Source organism: Herpailurus yagouaroundi, unplaced genomic scaffold (assembly GCF_014898765.1).
Source record: "Herpailurus yagouaroundi ecotype Mexico unplaced genomic scaffold, PumYag 165, whole genome shotgun sequence".
Taxonomy (NCBI): Eukaryota; Metazoa; Chordata; class Mammalia; order Carnivora; family Felidae; genus Herpailurus; species Herpailurus yagouaroundi.
In genome coordinates, this window is record NW_024412406.1 from 22,613,858 (window position 1) to 22,637,088 (window position 23,231).

At 43.8% G+C, this 23,231-nt stretch overlaps 1 protein-coding gene across 2 annotated transcripts in view; it reads right to left on the reverse strand.

Annotated features, from left to right (window-relative positions):
* Positions 1-23,231, reverse strand: part of CHD7 (chromodomain helicase DNA binding protein 7) — a 126,582-nt gene that overhangs the window by 56,998 nt on the left and 46,353 nt on the right. For both annotated transcript variants that reach the window (XM_040487726.1, XM_040487724.1), the window contains exons 3-6: positions 13,127-13,268; positions 8,668-8,805; positions 7,534-7,599; positions 640-695 (exon numbers count right to left, since the gene is read on the reverse strand). In XM_040487726.1, coding sequence (XP_040343660.1) covers positions 640-695; positions 7,534-7,599; positions 8,668-8,805; positions 13,127-13,268 — 402 coding nt within the window. The remainder of the gene's footprint in view (positions 1-639; positions 696-7,533; positions 7,600-8,667; positions 8,806-13,126; positions 13,269-23,231) is intronic.

Below are 23,231 nucleotides of genomic sequence, written 5' to 3' on the forward strand. Positions count from 1 at the left end.
TGCAGGCTTCTTCAGCAGGATGACTCCTGATCCCCACAGTGCCACCGCCTCCCGAAAACGTGCCTGGCCCTACATCTACAACGCGGAACAACCACTCACTGGTGTTGTTCTTCAGTTAGGCGTTTTTAAACTTACGCCATTCAAATTCACTAAACAAAAACAGACAAACAAAATCACAGCTTGCTGCATTTCAAAAATGTGAGGGATGTCACGATTTTCTAGAGCCTTTGCCTGATAGTAGAGATCTCATCTCAAGTGCCTGGCCATCTTGCGCCCAGACAGAGGAGGGAGGGTGGCCTCGCAGAGTAAGATTCATTCTCAGAGGACAGGCAAATGTCACTTTGCTCACTTTTCTACTATCGTGTGAGGCTTTAGCCCTTCTAAAAAGGATTTCTTGGTTATACGTGAAAGTTGGCCGACTTTTGTACCAATTACACGTTTCCCAGAAAAATTAAATTCCTAAAATTCTCAAAGACACAAAAGTTGGGAGGCAACAGCCTGCAAAGCACTAAACAAGCCGCACCAAGACTTCCCAATTCGCAGTTATTTTTTAAATCCGTATTGAGGACTTTGAAAATATATCCCCCGATTAAAAAAATATATATACACACGTATAGATATATATCACGGTTTACTTACAAGTTTTTGTATTTCACGTAGAATTCCTCAACTTCTATCTCCTCTCCAGAGTCCTTCTGCAACAAAAGAAAAGTTCAGGCACATGCTCCAAACCAGCTACCAGAATATTCCAAAAACGATGATTTACTCCTACGTGAACACAAACCAGGGGCAACGAGCTGTGGACGTTCTCGAACGGATGAGCACGTCGCGAGCGGTAGGAGGCCGGTGAGATGAAGACGGACGCGCTTCGGCCCGTGCGTGCTACTCGATGTGCTACAGCTTCTGAGACATGAATCATTTTAACTCCTCCCTAACCACATGCAGCTTCATTCACAACAACCTGACCCCAAATCTGGCTCTGTGCCAAACCCACAGTGTTAAGTAGACGCCAAGTGTACCATTTTCTCAGGCAGCAGCCAATTAGCAACTGCTCTCCTGAATGCCATATGTATTATTTTTGGCTGCCTCATGGCAACTTTACATTGTGGGTTTTCTAATGTTTTAAAATATTTAAAAGACATTTATTCCTCCATATAGTTAATAACTCCAAACAAGAAACCATGTAAAACTAAACCTTGCTCTTACGCTGTAATTTCAGTGCATCACTATTCCCAGTTTTAGTTTCACTCAATGGTACAATTAAAACCTCTCAGACAAGATGTCTCACACACATAGCAGCCAAATAAAATTAACACTCCCACTACTACACGTAGGTAAGGTTAAAATCGTGATATGCATCGGCCAAACCAAGAGTTCAGCGGTGAGACTATCTAGACCATCTCCCTTGATCCCACCCTCCGCAGGGTGTGAGGAAGATGCCCTCACGTGATATTTTAAGTATCTCTCTCAATATTTTTTTTCCCCTTTTGCTTTTGGGCTGTTAAGTCATAGTATGTAATTTTCTCCTGGAACATTTGATCAGATAAATCGGGGATATAAAACGTAAACACCACTTATAGATGTTTAGGGATTGCTTTTACACTCTTACAAGAGCACCCGAGCCTGCCTTAAGGGTCACGCTTGGCTAAGCCGCCTCAGAGATGCTGCGAAGAAAATTAAGGCAAGTAGGAACACGGGAGAGGACAAACAAAGGAGCAAAGACTTTTCTACTGGATGACAGGCTGGCACAGGGTCTGCTCAAAGAGGCTACAATTTCCCTCAATCCCCAACGTTGAAACTACCACCAAAGACTGTGAACGTAAACTTTTCTTTGAAACTCTCACATGTGTTGCTTAAACCTAAATTGTAAACCGTTTTTCCACCAGCCTAGAAATCAGCAATTAGAAGGTAGGATATTCGAGAGTGCGGTCAAAGCCCATCAGTAGCTGGTTCTAACCTAATCATCTATAAAGGTCATAACCATAAAGCAGCTTTTGAAGCAATTTTTCAGGACACCGTCAATGTCCATAAACTTTCAGTTATCCAAAATGAAAACGAGTGTTTGCTAGATACCCAGCAACATAAACCTGGAATTAATTTAGAGATAAATTCGAGTCAATCGAGTGACAGTCCATCTAGGACCCGCCTTACTCTTTTGTAGCCCCGATATTGCACCTTCTGCTCACATGTTAGAGCAGTCAACTGAAGATTCCAATAGAAAGGAAGGCCAAGACAAGACAGAAGACAACCAGGGTAAATGGAAAGCCAAGATGAGCCGGGACCTTTTGACACTGGTCATAGCATATCATGAACTTCAATCCTGGAATGGAATTCAAATGTGTCGTCGACTGCTTTTACTCTTTTTTTTTTTTCAACGTTTATTTATTTTTGGGACAGAGAGAGACAGAGCATGAATGGTGGAGGGGCAGAGAGAGAGGGAGACACAGAATCGGAAACAGGCTCCAGGCTCTGAGCCATCAGCCCAGAGCCTGACGCGGGGCTCAAACTCACGGACCGCGAGATGGTGACCTGGCTGAAGTCGGACGCTTAACCGACTGCGCCACCCAGGCGCCCCTGCTTTTACTCTTTTGAAGCTAACTGCATTTCTTTCAATTCAGAAAGAGTGCTTCAAAATTACGTATCTTTGAAACGGTAAAAAGACAAGCTTTATCATTTCTAGGTTCTATTATTTTCTGATTTCCTCCTTCCCAATCTTTCTTCCTATACAGTCTTTTCCCTCTCATTCTAAATAGTCTCGCCATCCCATAATTTCTAAGTGGGCGCCAAAGCACACAGGATTAACTCTGGAACAACAGGGATACTTTCCATTCCGTCTCAATCCTGTTGCCAAAAAGCTCTGACTCACAGCCATCAACTGTCTGTGTCTCTGACGGTCATCAATACCCATTTTCTTGTCATGACTGGCTGTTCCTCCAGGAACCTGCAGTGGAGGTGCCTAACGAGAGGGTCTAGAGCTGAGAGGAAGCAATTAGGTTCCAAGACCTCGTGTGGTAGCACTTGGAGCGCCGGTACAGAATCCTACTGGGGCTCCTTCCTTCCTTCCTTCCTTCCTTCCTTCCTTCCTTCCTTCCTTCCTTCCTTCCTTCCTCTCTCTCTCTCTCTCTCTCTCTCTCTTTCCTTGTTTTTTAATTTTTTATTTATTTTTGAGAGAGAGAGAGACAGACAAACAGAATGTGGGCAGGGGAGGGGCAGAGAGAGAGGGAGACACAGAACTCAAAGCGGGCTCCAGGCTCTGTCTGAGCTGTCAGCACAGAGCCGGATGCAGGGCTCAAACACGAACTGTGAGATCGTGACCTGAGCTGAAGTCAGACGCTTAACCGACTGAGCCACCTAGGCGCCCTTATCAGGGCCTATTTCTCTTGGATATCCCAAATTATAAGCCTGTTCTTCCATTCCCTGACCACACATATTAGATCACCTTCTTGCCCCTTGAACAATGAGTAGGGCTGTTTTACACTCTTTGTTTCATATAAATACAATCCTCCTGACTTCTTCTGCTTTACTAAAAGCAAAACAATTAACAAAAGTAAGTGAATACGTAAGCCCTTGGGAACACCATTTTAATTATTCACTAAATGGCAGTTTGGCCAGCCTTTGGTGGGAGTGGAAACAGCCCCAACAAACTACCCCCAGGTCCCAACTTTCAGATACCATTCTATATTGGGAATAACCAATGAATAACAGACTCAAAGCACTATTTCCATACACGCGTGCACACACACATACAAAGAACCAGAATATTTATTTCTGAGCCCTCTAAAGCCCTCAAATTTGAGAGCCCTCTAAAGTAATTTAATGTGTTCAATAGACTATTTTTTTTTAAGTTTATTTATTTATGGGGGGGGGGGGGGGGGGGGGGGACAGAGAGAATCCCAAGCAGGCTTCTCCTTGTCAGTGCAGAGCCTGACACGGGGCTCTATCTCACAAAACCATGAGATCATGACCTGAGCTGAAATCAAGAGTCAGACGCTTAACCGACTGAGCCCCCAGGCGCCCCTCAATAGAAAATTTTAGAGAGCTGTGTTTATCTTTTCATTAGACTCTAAAGCTAGCCTATGAAAATCCTTATTATTCATGTGAAATTTTAAGTTCCACATATTAAGCCATACTTGTTCCCATCACTCACAGGAACCCAAAACCTCAACCGGGCAATAAACTGACTCTTCTGGCCACCTGGATTCTAGAATAGCAGTCCAGTAAATGATAATCCTGTAGCCTAAAATAATGAATGACCTTTCCCAAGCATTCTATTACTAAATTAAGCAGTCACACTGGAAAACAAAGCTAAACTATAGTGCCAAAAGGGAAAATAATAAGTTGAATAATTTACAGCAGAAAGACAAAGCACCTTGATAAAGATATCAATAAGCAAGGTATGAATCACTTCCTACTTGTGACTCAACCTACTGTATACTCTAGCAGAGATACCAAATCATAGTTCACCTTGGGAGAAAATAGGACATGACAAATGCGATGAAGAGTTTTGCCTGCTTAACATACTATTTGTTGTTGTTCTTGGTGGTGGTGGGTTCAGCTAAAGAGGATTAAAACAAATACCCTGGAATTTAAAATAAGCTCTTAAGAAAACATATCATGAGTTAACTTAAAGAAAAATAAAGAATTTCAGGGAATACAGCCAGAATTCACTTTTACAACTGTTTTTGACCTTCTGCTACAAAAAGGCTTTGAATTATTCCCCAAGGACAGATGCCTCCAAGCAGACAGGGCTACAAGACAGGCTAAATGTGGAAGACAAAAGAATTAACCATTGTACAATCCAAAAGTCCTTTTTTTTTTTTTTTTTTTTTTTAAACAAAAAGGGAGAGAGTGTGTGTGCCAGTGGAGGAGAGGGCAGAGACAGAGGGAGAGGGAGACAGAATCCCAAGCAGTCTCCACACTCAGGGTGGAGCCCGACATGGGGCTCGATTACAACCCTGGGATCATTGCCTGAGCTGAGGTCAAGAGTTGGACGCTCAGCCAACTGAATCATCCAGGCGCTCCAAAAGTCCATGCTTAAATCTACCTCAGAATTCAAACACAAGTATCAACTACATCCCTTTCCATATCCCATATGTCTAACACATATGAATTTGAGTTTAGAACAACATACGTGCCCGAGCCATCCCGATTAGACATGAGGTGAATTACAGAGGCTCTGCCAGATGAGCTCTGCGTCTGCATGACTCCATCACAACGGGTCATGCTTCTCAGGCTGCAGCGATGAGGTCAACGACTTTGAAAAACATTATCTGAGTCCCCACTATGTGTCAGCACCATGTAGGGTAGGCTCTGAGAGCTCACCGCAGATTTCTACGGTGCTGCCAGGGGGAGATAAAGGTACCTTCTTACAGCTACTCCTTCAATTATTCATGGTAACAGGACACAGACCAGCAGACATAGCTAGAATCCACAGGAAGATCTCAAATTTCCTTTTGTTTCTATTTGCCACACTTTTCCCCCAATGTTCATAAAGCTGATAACAAAAGTAACTATTCCAAGAACATTAGCAGTTTAAGAAGTCAGTACCTGCTAAGGTTTGCAATGTTCTAATTATTTTTTATCGCCCTTTATGAAAAATACCAGTAATGTACAAGCAATTCAATGAGCTCATCTCTTCTTTACTGTAAATCACACCTCAAGGCATGTTTCCCCTTCCAGAGAAATTTTCCATTCATCTTCTCCATCCTAAAATTCACCAACTCAACAAATATTCCACCCCCATATACACTTAAAGTGAATTTTAATCTCCTATGATAAAACAAACATGGCTGTCCATAAATGGTAACAATACCTATTTCTAACTGTGGGTACCTACCTTTTAAGGGTAACGAGAAAAGAAAAAGCTGTGAAGTGGGCAAAGCAGAAAGAAAAAGCAATGTCCTACATAATGCATAGTCTAAGTAGCTCTGAATAATAGAGCTAATTATAATTTGCAACACCCAAACCTGCTGTGTATGCCTGCTGAAGCACTATCAACTGAATGAAAATTAATATATCCCATCCAAACCACATGATATTTACTCAAACAAGTCACTTCAATTCTGCAGAGGGGATTATTCCTTAAAGCACATCAAGTATTTAAATTTTCCATATATCTACAAGTCACAAATTAACAGTTCCAGAGTCATTAGCAGGACAAAAATGCAACCTTTCTAATGACTTAAACAGTGCTCATTTCTGCTTGAACAGGGGAGAATTTTGGTTGAAGTTTTATCATTTGGTTCATCAGCGAGGAAACTGTCATGTTCAGAGAGTCGACAGATAGCCATCCCGTATACCCCCCCCCAACCCCACACTCAACGTGAAAATATCTCGACGTGTCATTCTTGATTATTTTCATGGAACTAGAGTTGTATATTCTGATACAAACCCACACTCTGGAGAACACAATAGAAAAGGAAACAGTACTGCAACAAAGGTAAAGAGAAGTGCCCTGCTGGTGTAATACCATTCTCTAGGGTCTCTGGACAGTAGCTTGTGAAGAGCAAAGATTCCCTCTTTGAGAAGACTGGGGTCTCACCTCTCTCAATGGGAAGTTACACTCTGTACACAACTCACATTAAAAAAAAAAAAAAAACTTATTTTGCATATCAAAAAATGAGCTTGTACTTCCACCTACCTTGAAAGCAAGTAAGAAGAAAGAGCTGCATTTGACAACGACTCAAGCTGAAAGACAGATACCCTGTATCTAAAGGACACCACTTTCCAGAGACACTGGAGATTGTACGTCAGAATGTGGAGATGTAGCTCATCTCAATATCTGTGTAATTCTTCAAACAAAACAAAGCGTTTGCTCTAACCGGGCAAGAAGGGAGCTAGCTGGTTGGGATGAAATGAGGAATCTCAATCAGTGGAAGACAATACAGGGTTACTGGGCTTCTTTGTCACAGGGTAGATGTGCTCCTCAATGACAAAGTTATCAGACTAGTGACAGGTACCCAGATTTCACCTTTGCAGATCAACACAAATGCTGAAGAATTTTGAAGAATAAGTCATATTATCTTCAAAAATTACACTTTGCACTGACAAAAAAGAGATTAATGAATATTTTAATTGTACATGAAGAAATGTTATGAAAAGTATGAGAAAACACCTACTCACTAAAATGATAAACTTCCATCCTGGGGCCCGGCCGGGGGTGGGGGCGGGGCCGGGCAGGGAACTTCCCTGAGGGAGATGAGAGGTAAATTCATGTTTATGACTTTTATGAATAGTATTTATGAAAAAGGCAGCCTATAACTCTAAAAGCCCAATACATTTCTTTGGCGACTTTTGAGTTTCTTGCCTACCCTAAATCATGTCACAAAGCACTGACTGTCTGATATATTTCAGTTTCATTTGGGGCTAAATATCCCAAAGTTTTATATTTGGCTAACAAATCAGACAGGATTAGAAATATCACCAGAAGTTTTCTTTTATACTAGTGAATTTTTTAAAGGAAATTATAAAGCAGAAGATAATTTAAGAGTCCTACATACACCAGAGGTTTTGATCACTCCAAATGGTGCTCACCTGTTTTTTTATTGAACGACTGCTCATGATTTTTTCTACCACTGGACCTTCTGCATCAACAGATTCCTAAAACAAACAAACAAACAAACAAGTCGGCTACATCAATCCAAAGGGAAGACATTTCATTCCAAGCCATCAAAACAAGAAATCATTCCTTTTGCATCTACCTCTGTACGTTTTAAATTCATACCCTTTAAATCATACCCTTTTAGTCGCCGGTGGGAAACAGGATGGTAAAGAACAAGGCTCTTGCTCTCCAGAAAGGCAAAAGGAAAATCTGTGTTTATTACTTCATGATTATGTGGTTTAATTACGTGGACTAGCAGGGTCCCTAAAGCCAGAGAGCATTCAGAAACTCCAGCTGCCAAGACAAAACGATCTCTGCATGACAGCAGTCAAAAATGTAACTTTTCCTCATCTATACCCATGGGGTAAATACCCGCATCATTCTGTTATCGTAGGCAGCTTTTATCCATGTTGGCCACGTAAAACGTTACGTAACAACTTAACATAGCACAAAGCACCAAATAGAGTAAAAAAACTGCATCCAATATACTTTTCAATGGGTTACCAGTTTGTTAACTGAAGTACAGTAATAGGAACAGAGGGGCGTTAAAAAAAAAAAAAAAGATCTTTACAATGATCAATCCTACATTACTACCCATATTTTAGACAAACTATTTTATCCATCATTTACATTGCACAGAGAATAAAGTATGCCCTGCTGGGTACTACAAGGCAGTAATTTCATAAAGGGGTTCTGACGGTGCCTAACAGCAGGAGACAAGCTTGAGCGGTTTATTAAAGTCCCAGAAGCTACGGCCCTGAATTCTTCAGAGGTAAATTCAGCCTCCTTGCATCGTAGCTCTGACTCTTCCTCAACACAGACCATTAATTCTCCAAAACTGTGTCAAGTTACGTATCATAGGCTTATATAAAAATGAATTTCAGCGAACGGGGCTTTGTGAAAGACACTGCTAAACAACTCATTTCCCACAGCACGTTAGCCAACAGTAAATGAACGTTCTCCGGCTCAGAGTCCAGGGCTTCCACGGAGCTTTTGGGACTCCAGCTATCAAGTCTCCAGTCCACCTTCCGCGGCGTGCACAAGAGCCACGCGAATGGGCCGCTGACCTGCTGCTCTGACTGCGAGGTGTTGGAGGGGGAGTCTCTCCCAGCAGCGTCTGCATCATCTGCTTCCTCGTCGGAAATCTTGAACTCCAAGTCTTCCGTGTATCGCTTCCGCTTCACCTGCCTGCTGGAACGTCGCTTCTAAAAACACAAACACAAACACAGACACAAACACACAAACAAAAACAACAAAGCAGGTGTAAAAAGCCGTCACTGATGCTCTTTGTAACCTCTCTCGGGATGCTAAGAGATACATTTTTAAAAATTAACCTTCAAGTAGAGCTGAAAACCTTATCCCTGTAAGTCACATAAGAAACCACAGGGGCAATGAACATAATGGAAATGGGGGGAAATCACCACTCCCAGCCACCAGACCTTCAGCTGGGGAATGGGAGGAACAACCAACCTGACTCCTTACTCAGGCAGTGCGCTGCTCAAAGGGGGAAACAATACAGAAGCTGGGCGATGGGTACATAGGGGTTTGTTACACTTTTCTATTTTTGTAGGCTTCAAAATTTTTCTAATAGAAGATCCAAAGAAGTGACGACATTAGAAGCTAATCAGTAGATTATAAAGTTCTATATAAATACTGAAATGGTATTTCAGAAGGCCATTTAAATAAAAGGCTTGATTTTAAGCTTGGCCCTAAAAGCAACAGACTTTTTGTTGAAAATAATTCTATATTGTTTTGACCTTTTTGGTAAAGAATTAGTTTTGTCAGTTAATTAAAAATGAGGCGAACTGACCTTTCATTAATGTGTGTATTTGGTAAAACCTAACCTGACTGTAAAACGATACATGTGAGTTTTAAACCACTGATAAATATAAGATTACAACTTATAGATGAGTTCATGAAGCACACAGAATAAATAAAAATACTGAGAAATGAACACTTACGAACTTTTTTCTAAGAATTATGAAATAAAACTTTTTAAAGAAGCTTGTGAATTGTGAAGTTGGCCAGTAAGGCAGAGCGAGAGGCGAGCCCCCCCCCCCCCCCCCCCGCCCCCGGACCGTGTAGACCTAGGAGGAACAAGCAAGGGTGTACGTGGCTCCAGTCAGGACCAAGGAAGCCCAGCACCTTGTCTCAAAGGGTAGGGCTGGCCGAGTTTTGTTTTCTTACGTTTCTGCTCTCTCTGCTCTCAAGAGGGCATCGGAGGTAGCTGACGACACAAACTCGGTTGAATATGACCATCAAATGAGTCGTCTGAGGCTCTGAGCCCTTAGTCCTACACAGCCGTGACTGCAGAGGTGCAGTCCGACCCAAGGGGATGTGGGGTAACATCCTATTAACAGACTCGTTAGTGGTTTAGGCCAGTGGGAGTAGCAGCGGGGGCCAGAGGTTCCTCTTCTGGCCTTCCAGGTCAGCCCCGCCCAGAAGCAATTCCAGGTCAGGGCAGAGCAAGAACCAGCAGGGGTTCTGCCATCTGTGACCCTCCCGACGTCACGGGAGGCAGTTTGCCCTTGTGAGCCCTGGAGTTGAGTGCTGAGTTTTTCAAGTAGCCCCGGTTCTCACTAGGTGACCTTGAACAACTTATTTTGTGGACCTCAGTTACCTGGTCTGCAGAACGGGATTCATGACAGCTAAACTACCTCCTGAGTATTCTGTGAAGATCACACGAGGGAATTAGATCGCATGGCAGAATTCACGTAAAGCATTTAGAACAGAGCACGGTACATACTAATTCCAGAGGCAATCAGTAGGATGAAAGTCATCATTAATTAGCTCTACCTTGCCAAAGAAAAATCAGGAAGCACCGGGGCTACAAGGCCAAGCTACCTTGCACAGCTTCCTTTCTCTCTACCCAAAGTCGATCCAAGATAACTCCTGGTCTCTCAATCTCTTTAAGATATAAAAGGCTGTTATCAGAAACAACATTCTCATTCTGTGACATGTAGCATACTATCTGTATTTCCTTTAATAGGTCAATTTAACTAAATTGCCATGGATTGGTCTGTATTTTCATCTTGTTTGTCATTACCGTAAGGGGAGGAACGTGCCACTAATGACGCATCTGTGATGTTTTGTCAGGTTTCCCTGGTCGGGGCCACGTCGCGGTATCCTTCCAGCCCCAACAACTAAACGCCCTCAGCTAGAGTCTGAGACAAAGCCACTTCATACCAAAGCTCACTACTGAAGAAATGTTCCACTACAATAAAACAGGAAGCTTTTCTTTTTTGGAATAGAAATCTATGACTGGTGGGTAGAACTTTCTTAGCTATGGAAGCTTCTCCTCGCATCAGCTTGGTGTTACAAATGTGTAGAGCGGTGATGGGGTTCGTTGGTAGTGGACACGAGGCCACTTCCTAAGAGCGAAAACCCTCAAAATACAATTACAGCTCCATTTTCTGAAAATTTTCCATGGTGCTATGGCCGTCTCTACCTTCTAAGTAATAATTGATCTTAAGTTCATTAATTTTGGGTATCAAGAGTCCTTTTACAATTCCCCAACATGAAATTAATATATGACATAACATGCTTCTCTTATGGTCTGTTAAACGGTTATCTGAAAGAGTTCTGTGAAATCAAAATGTAAGCGTTCCCTTTAAACCACACCTCAAAACGTCTGAATTGACACTATCTGAATTGACCTATTATTTTATGGGTCAACTTGTTAAACTTGATTGCTTGAGAAAAGCTACATACAGTTAAAGCAGCCATACTCAAAGAGAAGATTTCAATGTGTTTCCACGATGTCTGTTGTAGTATTTGGTGACACAATTTTGAGTTAAAATGATACAGCATTTACTGGTTTAAACAAATCAATCACAGAACTTTAAACCCTTCATGCATATCCTACCGGAAGAAACAACAAACAGCAGCAAGCATCACTTCCTGTGTCAGAGACACAGAGAAAAACCTGCCTGCAACGTCAGATCTTCTTGTGTGGTTGCTTGTATTAGCTACTAAACCCCTAACAGTTAAGCACTAGCCAATTAGAAAGCATGCACTAATGTTCATTTGAGTTGAGTTGAGTTTTTCTGTAACTGAAATGCAGAAGAAAAAAAAAAAATTAGTACTTCCTAAAGTCCAATGGAGTCTCTATTAATACAAATACTTTTAAGAAACAGCAGCGATATTTGTGAGAGAACAAGGGAATTTTCTTGACCTGTGTGAATAAATCTTTTTAATGTTGTCTAAATACTACTGTCAGAAAGGTCCTAGTTTAGGCAAACACGATTCAGGAAAAAAAGACCCTTGAGCATAAACATACAATGCAAAATCATTAAAATACTTTAGTTTAAAAGTCCTCAAGCAATTAAAAGATGCCCACTTACCTTGCCTATCTTTTCAGTGACGTATGAAAGGAAAAGCACAAAATTGACCCCAAATGCCAGAGGTGTCCCAGGTTAGTTACAGAACCACACCAAACCACACCGCACTCGTCCACACTCGCGCTCTCTTTCAGCTCCCTCTCAGGCCCTCTTAGCCTAAGCCATTCTGTGACATTACAGCTACCAGGGAGTTCTACTGAAAAACAAACAGACTGGCAAAACAAAAACAAAAACCAACCCTGTCTGACATTCTTTAGAATAGAGCTGCACACTGCCAAATTTTTTTTTTTTTCTAACTTTCAAGCAAACTGGTACAGGTGTAGGTAGCCAGTGCTTAGTGTGGACTGAGCGATCAGAAGAGGCAAGCAGGCCGTTAGGGGCCGACTTCTATTCTAGCAGGACTCCTCAGTGACTGCTCCATGATAACTCAGATGTCATTCACAGAAGTGACATTCCTAGCCATCCCAGTGGACCGCACTGGCATGCTTCCAGAGAATGTAACAAGGAAATAATTTTTAACGGTCACGTGCAGGGACTCTTACCTTATAGTCCAATCAGGGAAGGCAGTGCACTCTACACACAAGAGCCTAAAGCCCTAATGCTTATTTCGGTTTTTCAACTGCTTCCTATAAAATTCTCCAAAAGTCAGGAGAATCTAACACTGGAAAGTTCTGCACAATTGCCATCCAGAGAGTCACTAACTTGTTCACAGAAACTGGATTATTACATGACTAAATGTCTCAACTCTGGCCACCGGATGTCAGAACACTTAAGACGAGCTACAGATTACATGTTGGTTTCTTGTTCTGCAAAATAAAAGAATGGACAGGCAACCAAACTTCAGAGAAGATCAGAAATGTGAAGGAAGCTTTAAGTGACCGAGTATCTTAACAATACGCTAACACTAATATACACATAAACAGCGGAAGGGACGCTTGCAGAAGTAAATGAAGATACTCAGCTTTATCTATCCCGGAGTCAAAGATGACAAACCCGAGACGTCGGGAGTTTAATTTCGTGTTGGCCCCCTAGCTCTCACTGCTACGGATGTGATGTTCCAGACAACAACAAAGCCATCTTTAAAGCAGCTCTATAACAAAGACAGGGGAGGTCTGGTGTGCTTGGTGTGCGGCTAAAGTTACCCATGCTAAATAACCAAGGCTTGGGGTCAGAATGATGGTATTACCTGAACACCTGGGTCCTCATCTTCTTCAGGAGGAGGAGATGCTGGGGGCGTTTTGTCTAAGTCTGAATTTTCAGAACCTTCTGTTTTTCCCTTGTTGACCTTTTTCTTCAAAGCACTTGCTTCTGAATCAGGTTTCTTATTACTAGAATTCAAAGTGGATCACTTAGTGTTCACTTTTTAATGAGGTTTTCCACATGCCCCATGCCTTATATTTCCCACATTAATATCCCGAAAGTATCGATGACAACTGATAAATCAATGCGTGTTGGCCACTTACAGTTAAATGGCACTCTCAATTAAGTTTTTATGGCAAAACCCCATACTGATGACCTTTGGCAAATACCTGACCTAATTAAAGAGAAATTTCATGCAAAAACTCCCAATACCACACAGAGTACATTTGTTATCTAGACAATGCAAAATCCCTGCCAGTACACCAAACCATAGTGAAAAATCAGATTAAGAAGTCGTTTTGCTATCAAATTTTTAAGGCACAGGATACGTTTTGTTTTGTTTTGTTTTGTTTTTGAACGTCAAGGAAAACTAGACTATAATGATCATTTCTTTGTGTCTCTTGCAGAGAGTTTTAAAACTCCTATTTAAGCCCTTTTTATAACCAACACTGCTAGGTGTCCTCCATTATGTCACCCAGCTACATTATTATCCGACGACAGCCTCTTAAAATATAACAAAACATATGGCAATTTCCTGTTCTACATGATTTTACTTAATGCTGTTTTCTTAATTTAAAATAAGCTTCATTTTGGTGCTGGGCATTTTTTTGAGAGAGTCACAGTAGCCTTTTTTTTTTTTTTTTCCAAAGCTAGGTCTCTGAAATACAAAAATACAGCAAAAACAACCCCAATAATTAAAGTGCATGTTCCACAGTATGTTTCTGCCAGACGTTAACAGGATTGGAATGTTACATAAGTCAAAAGACATGAATGAACCTTGAGAAAATATTTTTTTTTTTTAAATTTAACTTTACCATTGGCTTCAAAACCTTTATGTGACATTCTTTTAGAATGTACGCTTAGTGCTACTTTCCATTCCAATTTCCAAACCGGACCCAAGGTTTTCTAATATTAATTATCATGTTTTGCAACGTTTAAAATAATCAAACCTCAGTAATGGTTATATTTTTCTATTTCTAGAAACCATAAAATTCTAATAAATTTGAAAACACAGTATTTTAAAAACCTTTACAAAGTTTATTTATGAAACTTCATAAATTCCCAGAAAAGTGTGCTGACAGAATGCATTAAACAGCATATTTTCTCAGCCTCAGCTACTACAAAAGACACCAAGACATCTCTATGCTTTCATTTAAGTAAAGCACATGTCACGTAAAATATTTCAAAAAGTATGTTAGCAGAATAAAGTATCCATCACCCGCCTAAAACGTATCTTAGTAACGAATAAACTATTTGGTAGTCCCAAACTAGTTATTTTTAAATACTCAGACCCTGTTCTATTTTGTGAACATTTTAGCAGGGTAGATAGCCACGTAAGGAAATAACTTACAAGAATTCAAGATTAGAGCAAACGGCAGTTAGGTTTAAAGAGTTCTTTTAATTTAAAAAAATTTTTAAAAGGCAGTGTCCTAAAAACTTGAAGTCCCCAAAGATCCATGGAAAGAATAATATTTTTTAAATTAAGAAAAAAAAAAATCCATACAGCAGTTCCTCACCCAACTGTCCTAGTGTTTACGCTACACATGGACAGAAGTCTCCCCTACTATGAGGCTCCATTTCCAGCATTTATTTCCGCTCTAACTGCCACAAATTATACAATACTACAGCTGAACGCTGGGCCCCTTTCCTTTCATCTGCACGCCAAGAGCAATCAGATTACCCTGGTAACCAGCGGTCACATGACCAGCACCTGCTCTTTTGGCTGGATGCCACTGACTAAAGCCATCTGCTTCCCTCAATCAGCTTTCAAACATTCTCAACACCTGCGCTGCAGTGTTTTGTGGTTTCTTTTATCAAATCAGTGCAAAACTGCTTCCAAAACTTTACATATTTCTCAAATTTGTTTAAATCAGAGGTAGGCCTGTCACAGAGTTGAACCACTGCCAGGTAAAGTAAGTCGGCAGCCAGTGCCTTTCACCGTGACCTCTCTGCACCAGAGCGAGGTACACAGTTTAATTTAGTGGGGTTACCGCACCCTGTGTGAACTATCCTATAGGAGTAAAAAGGCTTACTGTCTTAAAGCCGCCAGAGCCCAGGTTTGCTGAAATATCAATTTGCTGAAGGAGAGAAGCGCTAATGATTTTCCACCTGCCCTGCCCATGAATGAACTGCGTGGAACCTCCAAGGCTGCTAAAAGTCAGACAAGACCTCTCCAAATGCTCAGGGAAAAAAAAAAGCCTGTAGCCAAGGGAAGCACTCATCCCAGATCTGATTACCGAAAGATTTCCAAACTCATTAGACCTTGCACTATTAACGTTGCTCAGAGACAGGTAAGCACTTCCGTGCTGACACCTTCTCGTGACATCAACACACAAATCAAAAGCGTGCCAAGAAGTCAAAAAAGCTACAAAATCTTCAATGTCCACCCAAAGACATCACAACCAAGGACAAGATAAAGTCATGTTAATTAAATTGCCTTTGCTACTGCTTTGCAATCAGCTAATCTGGATTTTCAACTAAGTGTTACATTACAACTGCTTTGTCTCCAGAAAACTAAGGTCAGAATTTTTTTCAACAAATGAGGGTAATACAGACTGTGGGTTAGGCTGATGTGCGTCAGACACACCTTAGCTCAAGTTCCAGCTCTGTCATGTATCACCTGTCTGTCTGTGACCCTGAACAAATCACTTCGTTTCCCCGAGCCTCAGTTTCTCCTTGGTAAGATGAGGTCAGTAATTCTATCTTCCTCCAAGATTCGTTATGAAGTTTAAATGAGATCATGGATGAAAACGCTGGCGGTACGTGACACAAATGCCAGTATTCACACACACATCTGGAAGGCAAACAGCTGGGAATGCATTCGGGGACGCCTGGGAACATATTCTCTGGTGTGGCTCAGACCCACTCGGGCTGAATCCACTGCAGACTCGGAGACAGAACCCCACTGCACCAAAGACCGTTTCCTCTAAAGCCACACCAGTGGAAGCGAAGTCCTTTATCCACAGTCCCCAGCACAAGCTGGGAGGACAAACAAGCAGCCGATCCCAAGGGCCACTCCCCTCCGTGGCCACTGCTTTAGTTCAGGCAGGTGTCATTCCCCACCTCGCCTGTTATAACCGCCTCCCCGCTGCCTCGTCACCCTCGTGATCCACGGGCTGGGTCACCCGCTATCAGACTGCCGAGGAAAGGACACACGTGCTACCTCCACAGTCGCTATTTAATTTAAATCTCTAGCATTCAGAGCTAGTCTTTTATAATGTCAAAGCCAAAACGTGGCCATACAAACATTCCTCTCCCAAATTATAATTTGGAAAGCTGGCAGGCAGGCACGCACGGGGCAGCTCTTCCAGCTGGGGGTAAGAGAATGTTATTAATAAGAAACATCCCTCGAGCGGACACTACGATGTTGAGAATGGAGCCACTGAGCTGCTTGGCACAGACACAGAACCTCCGACAGCTGCCGTGATGGCCACTCGCGCGGGTTTAGCCGATGCTGGCCTCTACGTGGTGACCTCCCGGAGGGAGGACCCCAAGGGGTGGGGGGTGGGGGTGCTTTCTAATTCTAGCCCTATATGGCCTCAGCCCCGGAGACATGGTACCTACCCCGGACCTGCTCTGCCTTCCGCACTTCCTACTTCAGCGACATGGCACTGCCACCAGAACATCACCTACAAACCCACCCTCCACGCACCAGCACAGCGACCAGCTAAAACGTAAACCTGACTGCGCCGTCCTGCTTCAAGTCCGATCTACACAATGACGTCTGAGAGTCCGCACTGGCCTGCAAGGCCTTCTGCGATGTTTGCAACTTTCCATTCCACTTTCCTCGCACCCCAAACCCTCCGCACCCTCTACGTGCAGACACACAGAATGTGCTCACTAACGGGCACACCTGCCTCTTCCACCTCCGTTCCCCTCCCGGCTCCATCTACGGCTCTGCAAGACTCAGCTAGGCCATCGCTCATTCACGAGAAGCCTCACTCCACCTACGTGAAGGAAGGTACCCTGCACAAGGGGTATTTAAAACACACAGAATACGGTGGGAGCACTACCACAATGAACTGAAACCAAAGTTCTGTGTGTGTGTGTGTGTGTGTGTGTGTGTGCGCGCGCGCGCGCGCGCGTGCGTGAGTGTATGTCTTTCTCCAACTATCACATAGGCTCAAAAGAGGAAGAAGTGTGTCTTATTTATCTTTGCTTTCCTAGTGCCTGGTCAGGTAGGTGCCTTATCAATTTCAGCAGATCGATTTAATTGCACAACACAAGTTAAGAGCGACAACAACAAACACGTATACGGCCCTTACCAGGCACTACTCAAAAGTGCTCTTCTCATTAACTTGTTGAAGAAAACCCGACGCAGATTCTGTCTTCATGAGAAGACACCTACGAAGCTCAGTGAAATGGCATTAACATGCTACCCAAACAGAGTGAGACACAGCACGTTTGCAAAACCGATACATCTCTATACTTCTCCTCCCTGCTCATACAGTTCTTTCATTTCCTCAGCCTTATCTCCCACTGTGGCTGGTGTCACCGAGATACAGAGCCACCCGCTCCTGAAGCTAGACAAGCCCTTCCAACCTTGGAGGAAGCACATTTTCTGGGGATGGTGCTAGCAGTCTGAAGGGCCACTGTCCCTCCACCAGCTCTATTCCATTTCACATTTTATCACGAGAGTGGGTCATACTGGTGGGCAGCTGGATGTGCTCGGGGTCCATAGCTTAGTGACATTTAGGTCACCTCTGCTAGACCAGGCTCTGAAGGGCTGCAATTGTCCCCCAATGTGATCCAAACATATGCCTTTAAAAAAAAAAAAAAAAAAAAAAAGTATTTATTCTGAGAGAGAGAAATAGAGCATGGCAAGGGCAGAGAGAGGGAGAGAGAATCCCGAGCAGGATCCACATTGCCAACATGGAGCCTGATGAGGGGCATGATCTCAGGAACCGAGAGATGGGGACCTGAGCCAAGATCAAGAGTCGGACACTTAACCAAATGAGCCACCCAGGCGCCCCGAAGCATAGGCCATCTTGACGAGACCACTGAGAACCCAAACTCTGTATTCAGAGAATACGTGCCATACAGAGGGCCGTGCTAAGGCCATCCCATACCCGTTACGGAAGGGTTCGTATTCAGCTTTTAAGAGTCTACAATGAAGGGCTAAGTGAGAGTACCTGAAATGAGGTCGCATCAACTCCTTCCACCTAAGACACAGCACATAGACAACTAATTCTTTTTGGTGAAAAAGAGTACGGGCTTTTTAAACAAGTAAGGGCCAGAACTTACTAGAAATCCAGCTAGCTGCCCTGACCTACTGCAAAACAGAATGCAGTCACACACTGATCAGCATCAACATTAAGGACCCAAACGGAAAGGTAGTTTGAAAAGGAACCGTATTGTGGAAGCACCTGTGATGAGAAGACAGCCAGTGAAGAGGTCTGGACAGCAGGAGGGGGGCCCTCAGACAGATCCTGCAGATGGGGTGATTCCCACCACACTGGGGAAAACCAACCTTGAGGCTGGGGTCCTGAAGGTTAATCGGATTTTTCAGAGGCTCAGGCCAAAATGTCATCTTTTAGAAGAAGAGTAAACAGTGCTGCAATATATCCTTATATTTTACATGCTTAAAAGGTTTTTAAATGAAGAACTGAAGCTAATGAAGGAGAAGAGGGAGAGAGACGTTCCCGGCACAGGAGGTCTGCAACGTGTCGCGATTCTGAAAGATCTGGCGGCTGCCATAATAAAAACTGTAATAAGCTGTTAGGATCAAGGGCCCAATGGTGGTAGAGAGAAGAGCATCGAGCCTCTCAGCTTGAGTATAGAATTTTCCTCTAAGTTTTTAAAAAAAAATTTTTAAGTGTATTTTGAGAGAGAGAGAGAGAGAGAGAGAGAGAGAGAGAGCACGAGCATGAGCTGTGGAGGGGCAGAGAGAGACAGAGAGAGAATCCAAAGCGGGTTCTGCACTGCCAGCACAGAGCCCCGTATGGGACTTGAACCCACGAACTGTGCACCAGAGCTGAAAGCGAGAGTTGGACGCTTAACTGACTGAGCCCCTCCTCTAAGTCTGTAAACAATGAGAAAGAAACTTAAAAGACAAAGAAGCAAAATAAAAAAATGACAAGATAAAGTACTAAAAACTGAAAAATATCAATTAAGGCAACATAAAGTGGGATACATCATCAAGTAAAATCAACCCAACAAAACAAAACAAAAAGTTTAAGGTCCTAAGATGAAAACTTGTTTTAATGGCTACACTAGAATGTAATAAAATGCAGGTAATAGAATAAACTGATGATGACAGAGACAGAGCAAACCCTGAGCAACAGACAGGACACACAAAAGCCAACTCCTCGCCGTGAGGGCAAAGGCCCAGGAGCACTCGGGACACTGGTCCAAACGTGTGAGATGCTCCACGGGGCCACCTTGGGCAGAGAGCTCCCGGGCGGGATGGCGGGATGGGAGCAAGACCCTCGCCCTGCCCCCTGGGCCCGTCTGCCCCCCCGCACAGTCAGCCTGCAGGTGCGGAGCCGCCCGGCCTGGGGCCGAATACTTCACTCCAAGCAGGTGCCCTGCCACCCCAGCCCCTAAACCCCACCCATAAGTTCTTCACCCTACTCTCCTGGTTGAGAAAAAGAAAGAAGAGTTGAGAAGAGAAAACGAGAGAGGAGGGGTGGGGGGGGATGCTATTTTACTTCTGAACAACAAGCGTATGATTTCAATGACAAATTAATAGGCTTTTTTTTTAAGTTCTCTGAAAGTGACTGGATGGAACACCTCTAAGACACTTAATTTAATCTAAATTGTTACCTTAAATAGTTCTTCTAGCATCAAGTACTCCTTAAGTACATTAACTATGCTAAATTTTTAGGAAGGAAAGAACAAAGAAAGTTAGATACAGAAACCTAATTTGCTTTCATTTAAAATGAAAGTATATTGCAAACAGTCATCATGCCTCATCTTTTCATTTTGTAATCAGACTTTCCAAGGATGAAGAAACTGAGGGTCAGATAGGCTACGTGCTCAGCCCAGGAAGTTGCACTGCTAGGACTGTAGCCAAAAGCTGTCTGGTTCCAGAGCCCACATTTGAGTCCTGGGACTGATCCGAAGGCATCTTCTTCGTGAGATCTCCCTAGGAGTCCAGTGCCGGCCTGGCCTTTAGGGGTGTCCTTCAGGCCTCAGAAATGTTTCCTGCTGAATGTGTTCTGTGACTTGGGACGATCGCTGGCTAGCCTTATAACATAAGAACCCTGTCCTGAGGATAGCTACTGGGTTGCCCCCTTCTTAAAGAAGACTGTGGAAGGAAGGAAGGAAGGAAGGAAGGGAGGGAGGGAGGAAGGGAGGAAAGAAGGAAGGAAGGGAAAGAAAGATAGAAAGCTCTCCTGAAAAGAGTCAAATCCATTTTTAATAACAAATGTACTCTTTTTTAAAATGTCTATTTAGGGGCGCCTGGGTGGCGCAGTCGGTTAAGCGTCCGACTTCAGCCAGGTCACGATCTCGCGGTCCGTGAGTTCGAGCCCCGCGTCAGGCTCTGGGCTGATGGCTCGGAGCCTGGAGCCTGTTTCCGATTCTGTGTCTCCCTCTCTCTCTGCCCCTCCCCCGTTCATGCTCTGTCTCTCTCTGTCCCAAAAATAAATAAACGTTGAAAAAAAAAATTTTTTTTTTAAATAAAAATAAAAAAATAAAATGTCTATTTATCTTGAGAGAGAGACAGAGAGAGAGAGCAAGCGGAGGAGGACAGAGAGAGACAGGGGGAGAGGGAGAATCCCAAGCAGGCTCCGCACTGCCCGTGTGAAGCCCAAGGCGGGGCTGGACCTCACGGACTGTCAGATCGTCACCTGAGCTGAAATCGAGAGTTGGACACGTGATCGGCTGAGGCCCCCCGGTGCCCCCACCCCCAACCCCTCCCGGGCCGGGCCCCCCCGGGAGGGTGTAAAAAAGACTCATCATTCAGTCAAGAATTCTCACTGAAAATCTAAAGGCTACTGAATTTTATGGATTATGGATCGAATTAAGATCTGCCAGTAACACGGAAAAGAAGTCTAGTTAGAGAATATGTTCTCTCATCGCAGAAGCGCAACACAAACATTAGCCACCTGGCACCGTGGCACAACACAGACCTGAGCACATCGGGCGTCACAGGAGTGAGGCAGAAAGCACACCCTCTGACTACAGGGTGCGCTTCAAGCGCCAAGCGGGAGGCTCACGGGTGGCTGCTTGTGCCACATTGCAAGAGGCTGCTCCTGCTGATGCACAGCATCCCCATGACTCAGGAAGGGGGACACTGGGCTAACTTGGGCAGCTAGAACCGCGCTCCCTAGGTTCCCTAGATCTTCTCGGATCTGCCAGCGTGGCCGGTACGACACACGAGACACGCCGCTCACCCACATTTTAATAGCTGCCACCTACCTGCAGGGAGGTAGGGGACAAGGCAGAGCAAGTGGTGAAACCAACGAGGAGGAAATAGCACCACCCACCCCTAACAGGAGAAGCCCAAGGACCACGACATTATACTGTTCCTGCAGAAATCAGGGCTACCCACACATAATTAGTACTCTCGTGGAAGTTCACATCAAAATAAAGAAGAAGAATGGGGTCACTTTTCCTAATTCACACCATTTCCCTAGTTGACATGTTAAAGGTAAGCCACACAGACTTCTCTGAGAAGCTGAAGGAGCTGGTGTTCCAGACGGCTGATGCTCTCACGGTGGCTCTGCACAGCACCCAGACTTGAAGGGGCCCTCACCTGGGCAGAAAGATCTTTGTGCAGCCATCACGTGACAGATTTCGCAGCTGCACAGAACTTCACACTTTTCAGAAGCATGTCCAGGCGCAGATATTTTTAATGATCACTTAAAAAATGAGCCTACGATCCCTTCTGCCCTTTATCTTCCACTCCTAACATCACAACCACATCTACTATGGCGACACATCTTCTGCCCTAAAATTCCACTTGAGAGAGACTTCAGAGGAATGCGTTCCAGAAACATCCCCCTTTGACATACCACTGCCACCCATGGCCTCCTCACCTCTCGACGTTCAACTGATGGGTGCTGCGAGAAGTGGAGGCGGGAGTCTACGCATCCTCTCCCACATAAAACCACAGTGGCAGCAGGCCACCGCTCTCCCTGGATGGGCACGAGTCCCAGGGTGGTCACTCCTGCATCTAGCACGGTAGGAGTCGGCAGAACCTGCTTTTTAAGGGTCAACGTTGTCGGGCCTTCTCCTCCCCCAAGGACTACGAACTGCACCACGTGTTGCTAAAGACAGCAGGGTCTGTACTAAAGAGCGGCTGACGACTCTCCCTGCCTGCCCATTCAGCAGATTAAGACAAATCAGACAGAGGAAGGGACATAACGTGGCCTGTCACCAGCAAGAGAAAGATTTCTGAGGTGGCCATCCTGAAGGAAGAAAGGATTTGGGATGAAAAAGACCTAATGGCCCCCTTTTCAAAGAGAAGGTAACCTTTGAGACCAGGAAAGGGTCACCTGGTCCCATCCCTGACCTGGAGCTTGTTAATGAACCAGAGACCTGGCAGGGCAGGCCAGCGGGTAGAGACACGATGCTCACAGGTGCCTTTTCTCCCTTGCTCCCCTCCAATCCTCAAAGGGCTCAAAGTCCATTTTGTGACCACATGTTTAAAAAGTCTGTATCCTCTTCTGGAGGCACGGTGTCCAAAACACTTAATTCAGTATTTTCAATTATCCAATGACATGGGTCAAAACTAAATCACTGGATGTAAATGAAAGAACAAGGAAGCAGAAGAAAAGCTGTGGGTTTCATTTATTTTATCAGCTATATACCTGGTGGACAACTATCTGACTCTCTGGGTTTTCTGTACTTACTAAGCAAAACTAGTTCAATGGTTTGCTTTTGTGTCTCTAATCTCCACTGAAAAGTTTTTACGTGTCTAGGAGCACACTATAAAACACGTATTGGGTTGCCAAAATATACCAACGTTGGGCTCGCTGGCTAAA